This window comes from Priapulus caudatus, unplaced genomic scaffold (assembly GCF_000485595.1).
Source record: "Priapulus caudatus unplaced genomic scaffold, Priapulus_caudatus-5.0.1 Scaffold16, whole genome shotgun sequence".
Lineage (NCBI taxonomy): Eukaryota > Metazoa > Priapulida > Priapulimorpha > Priapulimorphida > Priapulidae > Priapulus > Priapulus caudatus.
In genome coordinates this window covers 793,720-811,570 of record NW_014577077.1, presented here as the reverse complement: position 1 = coordinate 811,570, position 17,851 = coordinate 793,720, and the positions used below count along the sequence as shown (strand labels likewise).

The 17,851-nt window shown below is 46.1% G+C and overlaps 1 protein-coding gene across 6 annotated transcripts in view; it reads right to left on the bottom strand.

Moving 5' to 3' along the window:
- Positions 1 to 3,555: 3,555 nt before the first annotated feature.
- LOC106810127 (insulin-like growth factor 2 mRNA-binding protein 2) overlaps positions 3,556 to 17,851 on the bottom strand; it is a 53,783-nt gene continuing 39,487 nt past the window's right edge. For 3 of the 6 annotated variants that reach the window (XM_014813408.1, XM_014813414.1, XM_014813435.1), the window contains 8 exons: positions 13,994 to 14,237; positions 12,980 to 13,099; positions 12,444 to 12,458; positions 11,266 to 11,487; positions 9,779 to 9,811; positions 8,488 to 8,694; positions 8,212 to 8,325; positions 3,556 to 7,898 (listed from right to left, as the gene is read on the bottom strand). In XM_014813408.1, coding sequence (XP_014668894.1) covers positions 7,773 to 7,898; positions 8,212 to 8,325; positions 8,488 to 8,694; positions 9,779 to 9,811; positions 11,266 to 11,487; positions 12,444 to 12,458; positions 12,980 to 13,099; positions 13,994 to 14,237 — 1,081 coding nt within the window. In that variant the 3' untranslated portion in view covers positions 3,556 to 7,772. The remainder of the gene's footprint in view (positions 7,899 to 8,211; positions 8,326 to 8,487; positions 8,695 to 9,778; positions 9,812 to 11,265; positions 11,488 to 12,443; positions 12,459 to 12,979; positions 13,100 to 13,993; positions 14,238 to 17,851) is intronic. The other 3 variants (XM_014813428.1, XM_014813443.1, XM_014813422.1) reach the window with 2 other exon arrangements.

The window sequence follows — 17,851 nt, the reverse complement described above, 5'->3', positions numbered from 1 at the left end:
CAGGTGGCCATTGTCAGAAACATCGTAAAGTTAATGCTAATGTTAATGGTAAGATAACACTTACCAGGGGCATGTACAGGATTTGTACCAGGGGGGGTCTAACCATAACCCAAAATTGCGAGCACGAATGAAATTAGACCCCCTTAGATGCGTTTTCTGCACGAGCAGGGGGGTTCCGGACCCCCTGGACCCCCCCCCCCCTGTACACGCCCCTGCTTACGACTAATGTTAATGTTACGAGAGTAGCGTTGACAGAAACGTATCGCAGCTATGAGAAAACTCACGATAACAGGAACTTCATAATTTGATGTCACAAGGCTGCTGATTGGACGAGAATGATGAAACTTTTACATCACAGTAATTTATGCCTATCATGATGGGTAACACAAATAAATAATATTTGATGAAAAATGACATTTCCATCTTATATCTTCATATTAAAGTTACGAGAAGGTCTGGGCCAGTGGCGTACACAGGTCCTCAGTTGTGGGGGGGGATGATTTCACTGTTACTTCCATCGCAAAGTATGCGAAGTGTGTATGCCTAGCACACACCGTCAGTGCCTTGGCGCGAAGTCCTTAACGAGGGTGGGTAAGGGTATTTTCGTGAAACGTAATCGGCCGTTTTTATACCTCGTGAACTGTGAATTGCAATTTATTTTGTCTGTGAACTGTGAATAAGAGGTCTCTTTCCTCGTGAATCTATGCATGTCAGGCGCGGATTTAGGCCGGTTTGCACCGGTTTCCAGAAACCGGTCACAGGCCTCAAATTTCACCAGAATGCACCAAATATAGCCTAATTTTTTTAAAATTCCCCCAGACCCCCCTAGCTGCAGAAGAACATATGGAAACTATATATATATATATACACACACACACACGCAGGCACGCACGCACACACACACACACATGTATAAGCATGACTACTGCGCAAGCATATTTTTGATTTTCAGAAGTGTTGTTAGTCAAGAAATACACTTGTATAGGGCCTACTTCTATGACCTTATCTTATGAGTCTAAAATTTTAGCTGTAAACTGGATTATCCCCGTAATCTGTGAAAAGAGCATTATTTTCACTGTGAACTGTGAACAGTACCCCCCCCCCCTTACCCCCCTCCTTAACGGGTGGGGTCCATAGACCCAGCCTAGAGCCCCTGGCGGGGTGCAGGTGCGGAGCCCTTGCCCGGGGTCTAGGGGCGGAGCCCCCGGAAGCTCTTGGATTTTGGAATTTAGAACCTTCAAGATGGCTGTTTTTGGGGAATTGAAAAAAATTGAAATTGTAGGTAAGTGAAATATTTGTGAATTCTAGGGTTATTTTTTTCTTTGGATCCCAGAGGTTTAATAACACCCCCCCCCCACCACACACAACCAGATGAGACAGGATACCAGAGAAGTGTTGCCGAAGGCGGTGTTGATCCTAACCGCTGAGCGCGGATCTTGCGCGCAGTTCCGTGGCAAGGCGCACGCGACCGCGGGAACGTCCTACGACAGTATGCAGCGCTGGCAGCTATGGATCCATAGCTGCCAGCGAACAGTCCAGAATCTTAGGGGGGACAGAGGGCAGAGATTTGGGACGTGGGAGGAACTCGCGACTTAGGTGGGGGGGGGGCCGCGAGCGAAGGTTTTGATTTCGCGGTGGTTCCATTTCCGTGTGGTCTTAGGCGTTTTCACTATAAGTTGTACAGCGCCCCATGACGCATGTCCTATGTAACACTTCATATGTGAACATCAGAGAGATCGCACCATGATTGCATGAAGAAATGGATGACGATGCTGTATGAGAGAGTATGCGCATTATGTGGCTATTCGTAACATCGAACTGATTCCTCTGCGTACGGTATTGCTCAGCTCTGTGCTGCTACAGAACGTTCTGACAGCAGTACCTACGTCATGTTGAAGGGAACTGTCGACAGCCTGAAGTTCTTCATGTAACGTGATGTTCTGCACACAATGGCTAACTTCGTCAATATGATCGATTTGGATGACATTTGTCACGTGTAGTTAAACTTATATTGCGGAACGGCGCATATATGACCGCCGGAGAATGTATAACTGTACAGCCAGCTGTACATGAGCCGGCAAAGTCAAAGTCTGCTGAGGCAGTTACAAGTATAACACACAAAGAAACCATCGAACCATGAAGAACACGGGTGAACAGCGGTATTTCTTTACTGCTTATAAGGCTGGTGAGGTAAATGGAATGAATGGTTACAAATACATCGCAATATATGCTGTTATATGCTTTACATTGCATGGTCGTTCAATTGTCAGACATTGCGCGACGACATGCCCCACCTGCCACCAGGAAAATTAGGACACAGAAATAATGCATACGGAAGAATACCCAATACTTCATCATTCACTAACCGCATACTTCAGCACCCGCAAAATGGTCCGTCAAGGCAGATGTCAAGTACCACACAAATATTGTCAATGTTGTATAGAGTTACAGCTAGCTGCAAACAGAACATGAATTACAACGAATGAACACCATTTCTCAGCTTTGTGCAATATGGACTCGATGAACAGAAGGCTATAATGAAATGTTACATATATACCACTCACAGTAACGTTATGATGCTGCTCATGCTGTGCAGATAGGCTAGTTCCCATTTCAGTTTCTCTTTCCAGTTGGCTTTCTAGACTGGTACCCGTTCGCCACCTTCACTCCGGCAAGTATACTTTGCTACACTGAAGTTAGTTAGTGTAGCGTGTGGAACTGTTGACCGGGTACCAGTCTAGGTTATAGCCGGCCGAGGCGGCTGCAGGAAGAGTGCTATGCATATAGCCTCATTGCGCCATCTATGGCACGCCATATGTACTACACTGATGTGGGGGTCTCAATTAAACCAACCTCAGTTCAACTGGGGGTTTTACAGCAAACCAAGCGCGCCAAGTAGCGAACCAAGAATTACCATTTCTAGGAAATCTCTAGCTACGTGGGTAGTCAAACCCGTCGTGCAATCGCCAGAACTGCTCAATTCAGCAATTGCCCCACAATTACGCTATATAGTAAACCTGTTAAAATTTCTATTCAATGAGTGCAGCGTTGTTGTGTTAGTGTGCCACTACGCTGCCGATCGTCCAGTGGCAGATCCAGAAGTGAATTCTGGTGGGGGGGAATCATGGGAGCTGAAAGGCATGACGTGCCAGGGGGATCAGTATGTTGGAGTGGATGTCCCCCTCCCACTGTGTGGAATTGTTAAAAAGTTGCAATTTAAATGCAATCAATTTTGGACATCTATCAGATGTTTCCTCCTTCAGGGGGGTGTCCCCCTCCTGTTTAGTTTGCTTGGTTAATTTGTTAAACAATGCAAATGGAAGGAATTTATAAAATTAGAAGATTTCCTTTCCCCGAGATGATCTTTGTGGGTCCAACCTTGTGCGACATGTTCCTGACAGACGTTCCAGAATCCCAATCCCAGAGGTGTAAATAGTGTTTAGATAAGATAGTGACTGTGATAGTGTGGTGATTAGTGTTTTCTAGACATTTAAACAGACTTTAAAATAGAATGGTTAAAACCTTCAAATACGAAAAATATGAAGACAAGACAAGTAGAATAATATAATAATTTATTCTCATGGTAGAAAATTGGAGAATGCCGCGTCTCGCATATGCCACAGAAGGCTGGCTAGGATAGGCTGGCTGGCTGGCTGCTGCTGCTGCTGCTGCTAGTAGTGTAGCCATGCTGGTTCAGTTTAAGCCAAGGGAGTTCCTGGGTAGGCTCCCTTGGCTTCAGTACAAGCACTGGGGTATGGTGAACCACCAGACTTGTGGTGGCAGCAATGGTGGTGTACTGAAAAAACACATACTGAGCCCTCTCCATCTTAAAACTACCATTTTTCGCTATAACTGTGAGGTTCAGGGACACCTGAGGAGGGTTTACAACTGTCAGGGCTTGCTCGCAGCTTTCCACACTATCGCACACTACCGCCTTGTGCTTCTTGCAACGCAAAAACGCACACCAGGTGGCGTCTCAAACATGAATGGTCGGACATGCCTCTCAAAAAGCACTCGAGCATTTCGCTCCAGTAACGGTGCAGAAATAAGCTACTGGCCCATACAAAGCGGCACCTGATGGTGGAGAGTGCAAACATCCCATTAGCTGAGGTACATGGTTTGCTGCAATGATTAGGTATTGTACTTGTTCAGTAGAATTCAGATACAGAGTGCAGAATTATTGTGTCAAAGTGACACGAGGTACAGGCAGGTACTACGGAGGTCCCCTGCAGGTCGGTAGGTCAAAGGTCTTGCCTCACAGGTTCATCTTACTACAGACTGTTTCATACATGCAACAGGAAAATGTCACGCTATGGATTATCATTAATACAGAAACAAAATCATTAAATCTAGTAGCAACGTTTAAACTACTTGTACATTACTCAGCAAAGATGAATGACAGAAACACTGTTCGGGGTCAAAGGGTCAAGTTGGTTGCAGTCAGGTAGTTTCCTTTCATTGTCAATTCATTCAATATAACTAGTCTCACTAACAACAGATAAAATGTCAGCCATTTTGGAGCAAATAATCCATCAAACATTACCACGTGAAAGGGAAGCACATGACCACAGTTGTCTAACAATCACAATATTACACACCAAATTCAGACGTCCGTAAATTACTTTGGCAATCTAAAACTCAAAAACATAGTTTGATACTAACGTTTAAACACTACAGTTCCTAAAAAGATTCTAGGGTGCAATATAATTACCATTTACACGACTTAGAGCAAAAATGTAATTTTCAACAATGGTTAATGAAAACAGTGACATGCAACTCTTGCCCTAAATAGTTGTATAAGCTCTTACAATATTCAAGTACCTACACAAGTTTCACGGGGGGAGGGGGTGCAACGGACAAGAGCTGGCCCTGGCGGCAGCCTGCACTGGGACGTTACATGCAACCGAAAAAACAAGCATGCGCCTGCACGCAATGGTCTCCCTCACACAGGGGAGGCGTGGTCATCATGCAAGTGTTCCAGCTTGACCCCTGACCCACGGAACAGAACACGACGTATACCGAGTTACGGCAGCAATCCTGGTGCAACAATGATCATAATTCCACTATTACAAACTGGTACTATTTTAACTATAGATGACTGTGGCTTCAACAGTTTCATAAGACTCGTGTTGATAAACAATGTTTGGCTGGGCCTATCCAAATAACCGGCCCCATTTGTTGCCACTGACAACTGCACCTAAAGAAAGCGGGTGAATATCACGACCGCCTCTGGCCATATAAAGAAGCCCATCTGAAAACCAGATAAACGATAGACTTTCGATCGCCACTGTTTCAGGTCAAAAAAATTCCATCTCAACGTTTAACAACCACTGAATTCGTGCTGGTGGTCTTATGAAACTGTCTCCAGCAAATAATAAGAAACCAACGTGTGTTTGAAAACACAGCAATGTATACAGGATTATTGACACAAAAATTTCCCCTGCTGCACCCTCTTGGCTGACATACTACCACTAGGTGGCGACACATGCTGCAAACTTGTGCGGCCCGCATGTCAGGTGCAGACGGTCACAGACAGGCTGCTATAGCCCGTGGTGTTGGGGCACACCACACGCTAGTGTAAAGGGCGATCGCACGAACGCAGTCTGCCGAGAGAGGTGCAGAGGTGAATATTTATTTATAAGCTGTGTGGAGCGCAGAAGAGCGCAGCTACAGAGACGGTGCCGTCACATGCTGGTGTCGTCTCTGTCCTGCACTCTCCAATGCTCCGCTGAGCCCTGCCGTCGCATGCGCCGGCAGCGCCGCCCCCAGGCGGCACTGCAAGGCGCCCGCGATGAAGTGACTGGCCAACGGCGAGCGTCTGGCAGGGCTGGTTTGCACACACCATGCACGCGGCCTCACACGAGGGCGCCACGGCACGGCGGAGCAATAAATCAAGCATCAGCGATTGCAACTCCACTGGTTTCGTCTGCCTGTAGAATGCACATGTTCACACTTCTGAATGTGGCAGAGGAATCGTTCAAACAGAACAAAACGTAACGTGGTACTTATTATGAGGTAGTAGGATTCAAACCTTCCGAGCATTTTGCGAACTTGTGTATCGTCAAGTTCAGTAAGCCTTTCAATCCTTATCCATGTACAAGTAGTGGATAGTGCAATCGGTTTTTCCAAAATGCTCCTAAAGGTTCCATCATGCCACGAGGCACTCATAATCGCTGGTAAGGGCCATGCTGATAGGCCCCTGAACATGTATTACTGAGCAACAACCAGCATGACCACCTTCCAATATGCACTATACTGGTCTGTCTAATCCGGCCTGTGTGATACATGGGCTGTGTAGAACCATTCTCGATTCTATGCTGTACAGCTAGTTGTTAACTGTAGCGTAACAGGACATATCAAGACGGGTGGCCTTTCCCGAACGTTGAACGCGAGATAGAGGTTGGCCGTGCTGGCTGTTACATGCATCTATCGCCGTTGTTACGGGCTATAAACTCTACGACAAATCAGAATCGGGGAACCAGAACCTCTAGACGTTTGCGGCTGCTGCTGCTGCTGCTTTATACTGAAGAGGACTCGTCCGACAACATCCGAAGCTAAGACTCTTGGGTAAAGTCCATTAGGCAAGTCTGCGTTAAACTTTCACGAGGCCATCTGCCTGAAATAGGCTAGTGTGTGACTACACTCGCTGTGACTGGTGTCTGCCAGTGTCAGCTGTGACGACTCGTAGTCACAAGTCACAGCGATATCTTCGATCGATCATTAATGTACATCAGTGCAAAAAGGCATCAAATTTCACCCAGGTCCACAATAAAGCATGGCAATTGTGCTTGGCTCCTTCCATGCACACGGATTAAGTGGAAGCTTGGGAATCGCTACGGCAACCCACAACAACAGAATAATTATCAGCAGCCTGTTTCAAAACAAAAGAACGTCGTTTTTGTAGGAACACCAACAACAGCGGAGTGTAGCGCCAGCTTAACACACTGAAAGCCAATGGACTTCTAACATGCCTGACTGAGAGAAATCTCACAAGTTCTTGTTGCTCTCAGCTTGCACTCGAAATCGCTGCATCGATATCGATTTTACCTCAATAAAAATTGTAACAAAAAATTCTCTCACAAACAGTATCAAAAATAAATTTTTTTTGTATAATTCCATTACAAAATGAGGACCATTAAAATTTTTTGTAAACATTGGCCCTCGATTTTCCTTTTTTCATCCTCAATAATTAATACCAACACAATATCAACAGCTGCTGTATATATAAAATAAGTAATCGCCCCCCCACTGTGGGGCGCCACTATTTGATATTCCACTCTGGTCTTTTGATGCCTTGGTGCGATGGAAAAAGTTGAAGCTGCCCTCCGGTAGGCCGACTTTCGAGGTCGACAAAATCTACGGAAATAAAATTTTGAGCAAAACGTGCCATTATAAAATCACCTCGTAAAAATATAAATTTATACGCCATTGATTTTTTGTTTTTTTCCCAATTTAAAACTGGATCGCTGATAAGCTCTTCAAAAGCAAAGAGCAGGACGACAGCGCCAGCCGACAGTAGATTTTGCGACGACTTCCAGCAGTTACGGTGGCAGCCGCTATCTGCGTGTAGTCGCCGTTGCCAGGGCAACGACCACGAATGTCACTCGTGCCGGCAACCGGAGAACAGCTTCGTCGTTTAAAAGTCCATGCTAATGGGGAAGAAGGGTGTAGTCGAATCCTTCGATCTGATGTCATTCTCTTTGGTTTTACACAGCCAGGCTTCTCGTATCGAGGTATTCACGTCCGAGTACTGTGCTTGCTTGCTGTTGTTGTTATGGGCCATTGTTCTGGTACTGGTTGGGTCCACGCTCGCGCCGGTCGCCTCCACCCCCGCCTCGCCGCACCGCCCCCTGTTGCAAGGCATTCTGCAGCACTCCGCGGATACGCCGCTGGGCAGACTGAAAGCGGATGACAACAAACTGGTAAACACTGAGGAATCGTCACAGCAGGTCTGTCAGAATAACAAAAGCACTTTTTAGTAGGAGCGCAAAATAAATTTTCCCTGATAATGCCGCTTTCGTGTTGGGCAATAAGCCATGACAACAATTCAAATAACTGGAAATACTAGCTCACCACACTCATAAACAGTGTGGTTGTAAACTTTTTCAACTATTTCTGCTATCCAACTCGAATCACTACGCGTGCTGCAATTTTGTGGCAGCCTAGGAGCGACCAGGTGATACGTGCCACCCATGCAGGACTCGTCCGTACCTGATTGGCAAAGAAATTTCCAATGATGCGCACAGGTACCTCATCACCCTGCGGCGCTTGCGTCTCTTCTGGCAGCTTTACTATGGCACCGGATACGCGTTGGATCTCACGAACCTGCAGAAAACACACACGTGTCAAGTGTGAGGAGACGACAGGGTCACGCGGCATACGATAACTGCGATAATATAATCGTATGCATCATAGCTTCATATTAGATAGATAGTCAGATAGCAAAGCTTCCATTTTGAGGAGGCCTGAGAGCAGGCTCACACTCACGTTTTGACCTCCCTTGCCGATGATGCGTCCGACCATGAGCGTCGGCACCATGATCTCCACTCTGAGGCGCACATCTTCAGTGCCAAAGTAGCCTTCTGTTCGCACCTTGTCGAAGATGTAGTACTGCGCCTTCCACTGTGACTCGGGCGTACCTGTGATTGTCACCTGTCGCTCGCCACTCCTGTCAGGAGCCTCCTCCGACGCAATCTGTGCAACGATGAACACGGGGCATGGTAAAAAGTGCTGCAGCAAGCATATATGCACATGGAAACGCCTCGCGTCACCACACCTCCCGTGTCACGTGCACCACGGAAATGCATAGCATCGCATCAGGCACGTCACCACAGAAACAAAGTATAGGAATGGTCTCACAGCTACAGGCACATAGCACTGTGTTTTACTATGAACATAGCAGCACATCTTTGGTCAATGGTACTGTATGATTAAACTCAGCAGTTCAAAACAATCCTGCCCCAGTATGAACCCTCAGATAGCAGCACTGATATATAAATCATGGAACGTACTATATCAAGCAAAATTCCTGCTCCCAAACACAAATACGCACACTCACACACAGATAATAATAATGTCAATAGAAATACCTTTACCTATGAAAAACGATCAATCAAACCGCATGAGTAATAACCAGACCAAACAGTAATACAAATACCTGTACCTGCCAAACATGATGAACAAGCAATCATTCAAAAATCACTGACCACTCGTTTCTCCCCGATCAGATTTAATCGGCTTGGCATTTAGCCGCAACACATACACACTCACACGCGTGTATAACAGCACTAGTTTTAGAAATGCAGGCAGTCAAAGGTACACATGGACAACTAAGCAATAGAATGATCGCAGAAAAGTATTCTGAAGCGGCTTATGAAGGCCATGCTAGATGTTAAACACGGACTGTTCAGGTATGTTAATGATAACCACCGAGATTTTAAAAATCAGACTAAGCCAGAACTTGAACCGTCTAGGCTGTTTACGAACATCACTTAGCTTCATTAAAGATTATATGGCTACACTTCTTTAATGTACACTGCAGAATTTTTAAGAACAGACTGTAGGTGTAACAGTTCTTCAATAAAAATTATTTTTTCTCGTTTACATGAGCGTGCATATAGAACAGAATATGAAACAAATTGCAGGAACGAGTCGTGCACACCACATTCACTACAGTCCGTGCTTGACAAAAAATCAAACCAAAGAGAGACACCCACCCAAGCCGCTCAAAATGCTTTCCGCCGATAGCGAGGGAATAAAAAGCTGTAAGCACACCTACCCTGACCCTATCCCTGTCTTTGTCAGTGACAATCTGAAAAAAGCAGTCAACAAAACATGCAGAGTTACCAAAGCAGCATCACCAAGTCGACCCATGCAAATGCAAATAGAAAAAACAAGCCCTACACCGATGATATTAACCGCCAAGGAGGTGGAAAGGACAGAGATAAGCAACAGCGGCGTGGCAGGAGAGTGGCAAGCGGCAAGCTTGGAGTCATGTTACGTTATGCCAGTGGCTGGCGTGCTCAGCTGCATGAAAATAGCTCAGCAGCTTGCACTTTAATTTGCTCTCTTATGCCTTGGCGAGAAAAATGAATGCATTCTTCTGCTACAGTAGGTGGTGGACCTACATACGCCCACCCTCTACTCACTGTGGAGACAATTAGTACATAGCCACTTGGTTAATCTGTGTCTAACAACAGCCACATTAGCAGAGTAGCACCAGAAAACACTCAACCACTCCCTGATTCCATTTCACCTCCTCATTGCAAAACAATACATTTAAATTTTCATGGCGGTATACGTACAACAAATACATATAACTGCATGAAGAATGCACCACCAAGCACTAGCAGGATGTGTAATTGGAAACAACTATTAGAAGATCTCCTTTCATACAATCTGTGCATTTCATTAGTAAAGAAGATTCACTTATCTTCAGAATTTTTATTTTATTATTTTGCCATGCAATGAATTTCTGTATCTTACAATATACATACTGTATGCATGCTGTATCTTACAATTCAACGCAAATGATTTTATTTTATTTTTTTTAATTTTTCAATGGCAACGGTAAACAATGATATTCAACAATTTATGACATTTTGCATGGCATGTGGTTTCAATCTCATTGTGCATATGACTAGGCCTCTAAGCAATTCCTGCACAAATTTGCGACAGATTTCATGGAAGGATAGATCTCCAATGATTGATTGTGTGCATCACAATAGAAGTGCTCACACTCCCGCAGTTGCTTGCACAGGATACAATAACAAGATGCGGACGTCAACAAAAACACAAAAAAACGCTGTGCAAGCAATGACAACATCTAACGATGATGGCACACACATGCCCATGCTGCTATGTGGAAGCACTTGTCGCAGGCAGACACCGAGCCAACATTCACCTTGCTGCGGACGGCCGAATTGCAGTATCGAAGCCACAGGAGGGACAGTAACCCGCTCCCGACTTAGAAACCGAGTCAAGACCATACATAAACACTTTCATGGCTTTCCCATGCATCCATCCAATCCCATTTTTTTCTGTGGACCCAATCCCATTTCGCAACACGGCAGATTTTTCGCCATGAATCTCACACTGAAAATGTATTATGCTGCAAATGTCTCTACCGTTTCCAATTCTGACGGGTGCCCCGCTCACTGCAAGCCGACCGTCCCGTGCCCACGACCGATTTCCACGTCTCCCCCTCCCACCCTCTCGCGAGCACGAGGGGGTGCTGACTCGCGTGCCCCCCGGCGCGCGTTGTACCTTGATGCTGGCTCCCGAGAGACGGATGATGTTCTTGATGTGCGCTCCCTTGCTGCCGATCACCGCGCCGACGCACGCGTTCGGGATGTAGAGCAGCGCCGTCTCAACCTGCTGAGCCATGTGCGCGGGTCCGCCGCCACCGCCGCCGCCCCCGCTGCTGCTCATCCCACCCGGGAACATGCCCGGCATCAGCGCACCGGCACCCTGTAACAGGTAAGGGTCCTAACAAAATCAATTAGTCTAGTTCTACGAAAAACCAGCAGCGCGAGAATGGTGCGAAGCGTCGACTGACCATCGTCTAGACATTTAATATTTGTCGTGTCATTCAATAAGCAGCTACTAATGAGTTTGCAACATTGCTTTGTCACGTGAACATACAACATTATATTAAGTTGAATGGAGCTGGCACCTGTAAATATATCTTATATATATGACAATGGCATGATCACAGCCACAACTGTCAACAGCAACATAGCAACATAAATAATCAAAAAACAATATATTTATTTGACAAGTCAATTGTCGTGCAAAAATAAAAAATAATCCTCAATGTGCATGGTTATATTACGGCCACTATGAGTGCAAGTGCTACAACACACCATACTACATGTGAAAGTTCCTGACAGTACTGAGGAATACACTGAATACTTCCACCACGTGCTAAGATGCTGTGAGTACTCCAAGAAGCCCACTGTGCAGATCAAAAGATGCAAACACTAACAACCTGCTTTAAAAACTATGTAGAAGAGCAAGAATGAAAATATGTGAGAAAGAATGGCAAAATCCTCACACGTGCCCATACACATGCACGCACGCAGGCACTCATACCCAGACACACGCACAAAACCATACACGCACACACGCACACGCACACGCACACACGCACACACACGCACACACGCACAAATAACAATGCACACATGCATGCACCCACTCACACAATCACAGACGCACATGCGCACGCACGCACACAGACACCCAACACCACGTACACGTGCACGCATACCCAGACACGCAAGCAACACGCACGCACATAACCAAACATGCAATCACAAGCACGCACACATGCTCACGGTGACAGGAAGACATCACAGTGAGCCCTCCCACCATTAGAGAAACATCACTAACCACAGCCAAGAAAGAGCTACACGCTAAACTGCACACAATTTGGTACTTACTGCTGCTGCAGGTTCCTGCCAATAAAAATTAGGCCGATTACATTTCTGTGCACTAATCCAGTAATGATCGTTCACAACCATACACGAGACAAATCTGTCCTAGTTTTCGGGTGAGAATTACATTCTGCGCATGTAAGTAGCACCTTACAACAATCAGCATACTTGACCACTGAAATCTACTTTAAAATTTTTTATGTTATATTTTTATATTTCTAACCGGTCGACTGATTTCACAGACGGCAAAACACGCCTTAAGTGCACTGCTAAAGTTATTATGCAATGCTGGAGAGAAGAATTAAATTTACGTGCGCAGGACGAATGCACAGCCAGCACATGCCAGTGCGGTTTGGGACGGTCCATAAATAACACTGACGTAGTTTCACCATTGCCAGTCACATACGAAGGAGGTAAACCACAAAACAGTAATTATTATCGCTGTGCCCACCATAGATACACCACACACCACAACTCGTGTGACGTGTAAGCAATCATGGGCAACAAGGGAAGCTGTTACGCAAATCCGAGCGTCAACCTACGTAAGCTGGGTAGCCAGGGCTGCCCCGTGGGCCGCCGGGTCCTCCTGGGTAGCCGATCGGTGCTCCTCCCATCATCGCCATCTGGTGCATACCCGGGCCGCCAAACATCATGCTTTGCGGCTAAACACAGAAAACAACGATCAGATGGCGATGTCATTTCGCAGTTGTTGTTACCTCCGCCAAGGAGGTAATGTAATTGGTCTCGTGTGTGTGTTCGTGTGTGTGTGTGTCCAGTCCGCGCGGCGCGATCGATAGCGCGTCGAGTCAGCGAGCGGGCGGCGCGATCGATAGCGCGTCGAGTCAGCGAGCGGCAAGTCAGCAGCAGGCGAGTGAGTCAGCAGCCGCCACCAGCGAGCGGCGAGTCAGCAGCAGCCAGCAGCGAGCGGCGAGCCAGCTCGTAACACATACATGTTACATGCTGGCGGAGGTATACACTCTCCGTGAGTGCCCTCTGTCTAGTTCGTATTAAATTACTGCTATATTCTATGTTCTACAGATTTTCTATATAGTCATAATGAATTCCAGGCAGGCCACAAGCAGAGTTCCACACATTTGCCAACCCTCCACACTCCAAAACCCTAAACAACACAAGAGTCAGGTGCCTGTGTCAGGCAGAGAAGACTATACTGGTTATATAAGCACGCCCGCTCACCACGACTCCCACTCTCCCCATTCCTTATCGTGCCCGCTCCACCCCGCCCGCTCACCACGACTCCTACCCTCTCTCCTGATTGCGCCTGCCCAACCTCGCCCGCTCACCGCGACTTCCACCCTCCCCCCTCCTTATTGTGCCCGCTCCACTCCACCCTCCGCCTCCTTATTGCGCCTGCTCCACCCCCCTCCTTATTGTGCCCGCTACGCCCCGCCCTCCCCTCCTTACTACGCCCTCTCCACCCCGCCCTCCCCCCTCCTTATTGCGCCAGCTCCACCCCGCCCTCCCCCCTCCTTATTGCGCCCGCTCCACTACGCCCTCCCCCCCTCCTTATTGCGCCCGCTCTACCCCCGCCCGCTCACCGCCATGTCGTTCTCGAAGCTCTGCCGCAGCTTGGAGCTGATCATCGCCTCAGCGTGCGACATGCTCTCGACGGCGCCCTTGATCGTGATGATGCGCTCCATGTTGTAGCTGCTCACGTCGTGAATGCTCGACACGGTGATCTTCGTGTCCGAGTCCTGCATTATCTTCTTGATCTGCGCGCCGCCCTTGCCGATGATGCGGCCGACGAGATTGTTGTGAGCAAGCATCTTCAGCGGCACCTCGCTGAAACACATCGACGCAGCCGTCGTCACGCACCCGACACGCTTAGGCGGAATTAGGCTATGTAGTGACGGCAACATAGGGCTCATGCATGCAAGGAAAACGCATTTTTCCGCACGTGTTTTTTAACACTTTAACAGTAGTTTTCGATGACTGTGCAAGGCCGTAGCCAGAGCAAGTTTCTGGAGTGGGGCCAAATGTCATGAATCAACTGTGTGACTTAAAAGTGACGGGTGCAGCTCTTGATCAACGTCCATAATGTGGTAGGGGTGGGTCTGAGACAAGGATTTCACGGATAAGTGACCAAAAAAATCACGTTAGGGTTATTTACGATTATTGGCTAAGCTTATATTTTAAATTGGCTCCAAAATCTAGGGGGCACCTACAATCTTTTGCATGAAGCAAGATTTATTGCTTCTCAGACACGATAGACAGGATAAATTTCAAAGAACTTCCAGGGCTAAAAATAATAATAGCACATTTTCCAGGACCATAGACCTAGAAAATAACAATACAATACGCCACCTACCCTTCAGGTACCTGTACGAACCCGCGTTTAAACCTAACGCGTTTAGGCATAGTAAACTATGTAGATTCAGTCTGAATTACTGTTGGTTGCACAAACTGATCGATTAAAATACCAATTGCTATCTAATCCGCACTGCTGATGAATGCTATAACTGCTTGTGAAATGTATAAGTATGCTGGTTACTAATAGAAAGCTCAATAAACAAGTGCCGCAGAGCGACAGCGCTCAACTGACGTGTACTGTAGCCGGGTATTCTCCTGATAAACTCACTGGCAACCGAATCAAGTGCCACCGCGTTGATAGGCTTTGCTATACCGGTAGTACAGTAATAAAGACATACAGGGGTAGAAATTGACTTTTGAATGTTCAAGGGAGTCCAACGGACTCCCTTCCTGCCCTCAAAAAGAGGGAGTCCGTAGCTAAATCAGAGAGTACACAGTCTGAAGTTTAAAACTAAAGCATATATCAGCAATAACACATGTGCTTGTTTTGAAGATTATTGCCATGCACGTCTGCCAAATTTTCTTTAGACATTTGCTGAAAAAATAGGGTAATTCTGCGAGGCCTTCCTCTGGAACGAACTACTACTAACTTGTATAACAGAATTTTCAGGGAGTCACACGGACTCCTGCATATGTCAAATCAGGGAGTACGACAGTAAATCAGGGAGTATTTGACTCCGGATTCAAAGGGTCAAAAAGTTATCAGACACTTACTCTTCGCACGTCAGCGGAAAGTAGATTTCATGATCCTTTCAATAAAGTGATAAAAATGGTAGGTCAGCGCGGAAATCAAAAAGTTTTGCACTCGGTCCGTTAGACCATGTCCTCAGAAAATGTCTGATATCTGACCTTTCCCCACTGCCTTTTGACCTGTGTCCTCCAATTTCGCAATGGTGATGGGTTTCCTCCCCATCACACTATACACCGAATATTAAGAGCGTAGGTCGAGCCGTTGAGATTTGTGCCGCAATTCCGTATTTCCTCCTATACCTTAAGTTGGGAAATATCCTCTCCATTGACCCAGATCCTCGACCTTTGACCCTTGACCCGCCAAATATAGACAGTACCGAGTCCTTTTGCGCAAATCCCGGCCGCCGTCGCCCGAATATCAAGACCGGTCATCGAGCGGTCAGATTGTGCCCAACCTGTTGACGGAACCGCAACGGACGGTACGGACAATCATCCGATTCTACAAGCTCTGCATGCCGACTTCGCAACTGAGCTAAACAAGTAGCCGCGGAGCGACAGCGCTCATCTAACGTCTACTGCGGTGACTCTGTGGTGGAAGTGGTGGGATTCTAGTAACCCTGTTAGTCTCAAATGTGTTACACATACAGCGCCGAAACAGTGGAAGGCAACAGGGATGGTATCAGAAACCTTCTCAAAGGAATGTTTTGTGGATCGTTATGAACAGTTGCCGCACGAGATGGGCGCCGTAGATTTAAGTGTTTAAGATTAAAGATGGAAGCTCGCCGATCGTAGCTAGTAGGCAACACACTACCTTCCAAGAACAGAATAGCGTAAGCACTCATCTTACCTACGCAAGCACAGGCGAAGATTTAATGAGAGCTGCCACCTGTAAACTAATTAACGCACGGCGAATAAACTACACAGTACTATCACACCACATAGCACTGGCAGTGGCCCAATAAGATTACATTGTATACCACACTGACAGTATCGAGATGCCATAGAAATATATACGATTTAAGAGCAATAGCAAACCTTCTCAACCAAAATTTAGCTTTTGAAATTTTACTGTTGACATTGTAGCCTTTTATCATCCAGGCATGTATAAGATTCTCTAGCAAAACAGCCGCAGTCAAATTCTTATCAAACAGTAAACAAATCCATGTTTAACCCTCCTCTTCGAGAGGCTCAAAAGGTTATCCGACACTTACGGGCTTCGCATCGTCAGCAGGAAAGTACATTTCATGGTCGCTTCAATAATAGCCATAAAAAATGCATAGGTCACTGCTGGAAAAGCCAAAAAAGGTTTTGCAATCGCTCCGTCAGACCATGTCCTCAGAAAATGTCTAAAAATCTGCCCTGTGCCCCATATGACCTTTCGACCTGTGATCTCATTTTCGGCATAGTGATGGCTTTTCCCCTACCATGATCGCTAAATACACCTACTATCACGAGGTTAAGATTTGTGCCCAACTGTTGACGGACGGACGGACGGACGACGGACGGGACGGGACGACGGACTGAACAATTCATTGCGATTCTACAAGCTGCACCTGACTACGTCAGATGTGCTAAAAACCGAATTACAATTTGTTTGGACAATTGTCCACTACTGATGTCTCTATCATTCCAAAGAATTTCCAATTTCATGGTGTTACGCCGCATTCCTCAGTGGAAGTAAAATCGAGTAAAACTGAATCTAGAAATTTTTCAAATGAAAAATGGTTAATTCAGGAGGCTAAATGTGAAATGCTAGACGAAATTTATTCTATAAGAACACCACTAGTAAACACTAGAATTTGTACTGGCAGCCATTGTTGCTTTTTGTATGTTGCAATCTTGAGTTTAGCTTTTAACTTCTATCGTAATCTTAATCATAATCTAAACACTTTAATACAATAAATGGAGAAAAATATCCAAAGTGTTTAGATTATGATTATGATTATGAAATCGCATGATTTCAGTTGGATTCTATATTCTGTGAGAAGATTGCATGTGCTCAGCAACACCTCCATCAAGCGTACGTTACGGGTTCATCCATCAGTGCATTAGCACACAATATTGTTGCCTGCGACAGGATTCAATGCAAGAAATGACGACTTCTGCAGTGAGTTTTAAGCACGCACTTTACTCTATCCCTGTGACATTTGCAAACAAGCAAACATGGACATAGCTTGCCTTCTGCTTATTAGGGAAACTTGTGCATACTTTAACCAGAGTTTTTTGCCAATTAGGAGAGCGATTAACAGACGGTAATCACTGAACAATCCTGCTCTTTGTGGAGTTGTTACTTCCAGGTCCACAAGCCTGGCTACAATAAGGGGGCTGGAACTTTCAATAAGGTGAGTTTTCTAAACGTGCCTGAGCATGAGACGTTTTAACAAACTACAGACTCA